The following is a 2,970-nucleotide window of genomic DNA, read 5'->3' on the forward strand; positions in this document are numbered from 1 at the left end:
ATTTTGAAAATGTACTTTGAAATAAGTCACTAAATTATAAAATGCATGTAAAGTGGTGTTTTTAAACAACATCAATGCATATTGAGAGGGATACACTTTCGAATTAATTTTTAAAAAATAGAGGTCTCACTTATAAAAAAAAAATGTATTCTTTCTAAATTAGTGCTTTTTGAAAAGAGCAACTCCGATATTATTTTACAAAATTTTGTCATGGGCTTTATCCTTTATTTGCCCAGGATTTTCACCCCCAGCTATTTTATGGAAACGTGAATATTGTCAGATATTTCTAATATTTTGTTAAAGTTTTGATATATATAAATGAATATCATTTTAATAAATGAAATTTATCTTAAACTAAATATAATTTCCATTTTTTAATACATGGATTATTTTTTTACATGTACCTTTTCAATTATTATTATTATTATTATTATTATTATTATTATATACAAATATTTTTAATACACTAATAAAATTAATTTAATAAAAAAAATAATTATTTTAACAACTTAATTATATTTCCTTAAACATTCTTGCAAAATCTTAAACCACACTATTTTATAACCGACAATACATTAAATACTACCGATAAGGCACACATTTTAATTAGAGTATCAAGTTAAGAGGCTGTACAGATGGAAACAGACAAACATTAAAAGTTATTGTCGTTGTAAACCACACAAGAGAACTCCTTCTTTATTTCTTTCTGGTTATAAGACTGCTTCAAAGATGAATAGGTGATGCAATACAAATAGTGTAACAAAACTAGAGGAAAAGGAAAAGCAAAGATGGATAATATGGAAGAAGGAAAAGAAAAAGCACTCAAAATCTACTTCATACCTTACTTAGCACCTGGTCATATGATCCCTCTATGCGATATAGCAACTCTCTTTGCTTCACGCCGTCAACATGTCACCATCATAACCACACCCTCCAACGCTCAAATCCTTCGTAAATCTATCCCTTTAAAGCAAAACCTCCGTCTTCACACCGTTCCGTTTCCTTCCCAAGAGGTTGGCCTCCCCGACGGCGTTGAAAGCCTCTCCTCCGCCACTAACCCTGTTAACCTCGGTAAAATCTACCAAGCCACCACTCTTCTCCGACCACCCATGCAGCAGTTTGTGGAGGAGAACCCACCTGATTGTATCGTAGCGGATTTCTTGTTTCCGTGGGTTGATGAGCTTGCAAACAAGCTTCAAATTCCTAGACTCGCTTTCAACGGTTTCTCACTTTTTGCTATTTGTGCTATTGAATCTGTTAAAGCAAACTCCCTTTATGAATCTTCTTCTTATGTAATTGCTGGTCTTCCTCATTCTATCTCCATGAATGCAACACCGCCGAAGATAATGAGTGAAATGTTGGAAGCTCTTTTGGAAACGGTGTTCAAAAGTAATGGACTCATTGTTAACAATTTCGTTGAACTTGATGGTGAAGAGTATATCAAACACTACGAGAAAACCACATGTCACAAAGCTTGGCATATTGGTCCAGCTTCTCTTATTCGTAGAACCGTTCAAGAGAAATCAGAGAGAGGAGAACAGAGCGTGGTGAACATGCATGAGTGTTTGAGTTGGCTCGACTCAAAGCAAGTTAACTCGGTGTTGTATATATGCTTCGGAAGTTTGTGCCATTTCGAAGATAAACAGCTTTACGAAATTTCGTGTGCAATAGAAGCATCAGGTTACGAATTCGTATGGGTTGTTCCTGAGAAGAGAGGAAAGGAAGATGAAAGCGAAGAAGAGAAAGAGAAGTGGTTGCCGAAGGGATTTGAAGAGAGAATGATTAGGAAGAAGAAGGGTTTGATTATTAGAGGGTGGGCCCCACAGGTTATGATTCTGAACCACGCTGCTGTGGGTGCGTTTTTGACGCATTGTGGGTGGAATTCAACGGTGGAGGCTGTTAGCGCGGGGGTTCCGATGATAACATGGCCGGTGCATGGTGAGCAATTCTATAATGAGAAGCTGATAACGCAGGTGCAGGGGATTGGAGTGGAGGTGGGTGCAGGTGAATGGAGCATGATGGGGTTTGGGGAGAGAGAAAAGACTGTGAGTAGAGAGAGTATTGAGAAGGCTGTGAGGAGGTTGATGGACGGTGGTGATCAAGCTGAGAAAATCAGACGGAGTGCTCTGGAGTTTGGGAATAAGGCTAAACAGGCGGTTCAGGAAGGTGGTTCATCTCACATAAATTTAACTGTCTTGATCGATGAACTTATACGATTGAGAGACCGCAAGTAAAACTTATTTTTATTTCTTAGATTTTATTTATTAAGTTATCCTTTCTTTTTCTAAATGATAAAATAAAATAGTAGTATATCAATAAAATAAGAGATTAATTAAGTTTTACGCCACCGTCGACTCATCACCATCATCTGTTTGTATTATTTTTTAGATTTTTAAAATAAAAGTTAAATTTTTTTTAATATCCAATATCTATGATTAACTCACGGTGTAAAATCCTTTTACATTATCAATGTATTTTAATTAAACTCATAAAATAAAATAGGAGTACTCGAACAAGTATATCAATAATGATTCAACTCATAAAGATCAATAAAAGCACAATCGAATAATATAATAAATTATAAAATTTATATTCTCTAACACTTCTTATATATTCTCTTTGTCTTATAATGGATTATAATGGATGTCATTTTTCTTTTGTCACATATCATTTGTTCTTTTAAAATATATTTTTTTTCATTGATTTATTTTTATTTATGTATATATTTTAATTCATATAATTATTTTATTATCTATTACCTCCTTCGATCCTTTTTAAGTATAATTTTTTTATAATTCTTTTTTATTTTTAATTTTTATTTATAAAATTTAAGATAATATTAATTATATTTTTATCAAAATTAACATAAATATTTGTTTATTTATTACTATATTATAAATAATAGAAGAATTATTGTGTAACAGTAAAAATATTAGATTAATTTTATTGGTATTGATAAAAAAAAAACAA

General features: G+C 32.4%; 1 protein-coding gene across 1 annotated transcript; it reads left to right on the forward strand.

Moving 5' to 3' along the window:
* Window positions 1-644: 644 nt before the first annotated feature.
* LOC127073386 (UDP-glucose flavonoid 3-O-glucosyltransferase 7) lies at window positions 645-2,419 on the forward strand. The gene has a single exon (XM_051014540.1). It carries the CDS (start codon window positions 789-791, stop codon window positions 2,232-2,234), a length of 1,446 nt encoding a protein of 481 aa, XP_050870497.1. The 5' UTR covers window positions 645-788; the 3' UTR covers window positions 2,235-2,419.
* The last annotated feature ends 551 nt before the right edge of the window (window positions 2,420-2,970 follow it).

Source organism: Lathyrus oleraceus, chromosome 4 (assembly GCF_024323335.1).
Source record: "Lathyrus oleraceus cultivar Zhongwan6 chromosome 4, CAAS_Psat_ZW6_1.0, whole genome shotgun sequence".
Lineage (NCBI taxonomy): Eukaryota > Viridiplantae > Streptophyta > Magnoliopsida > Fabales > Fabaceae > Lathyrus > Lathyrus oleraceus.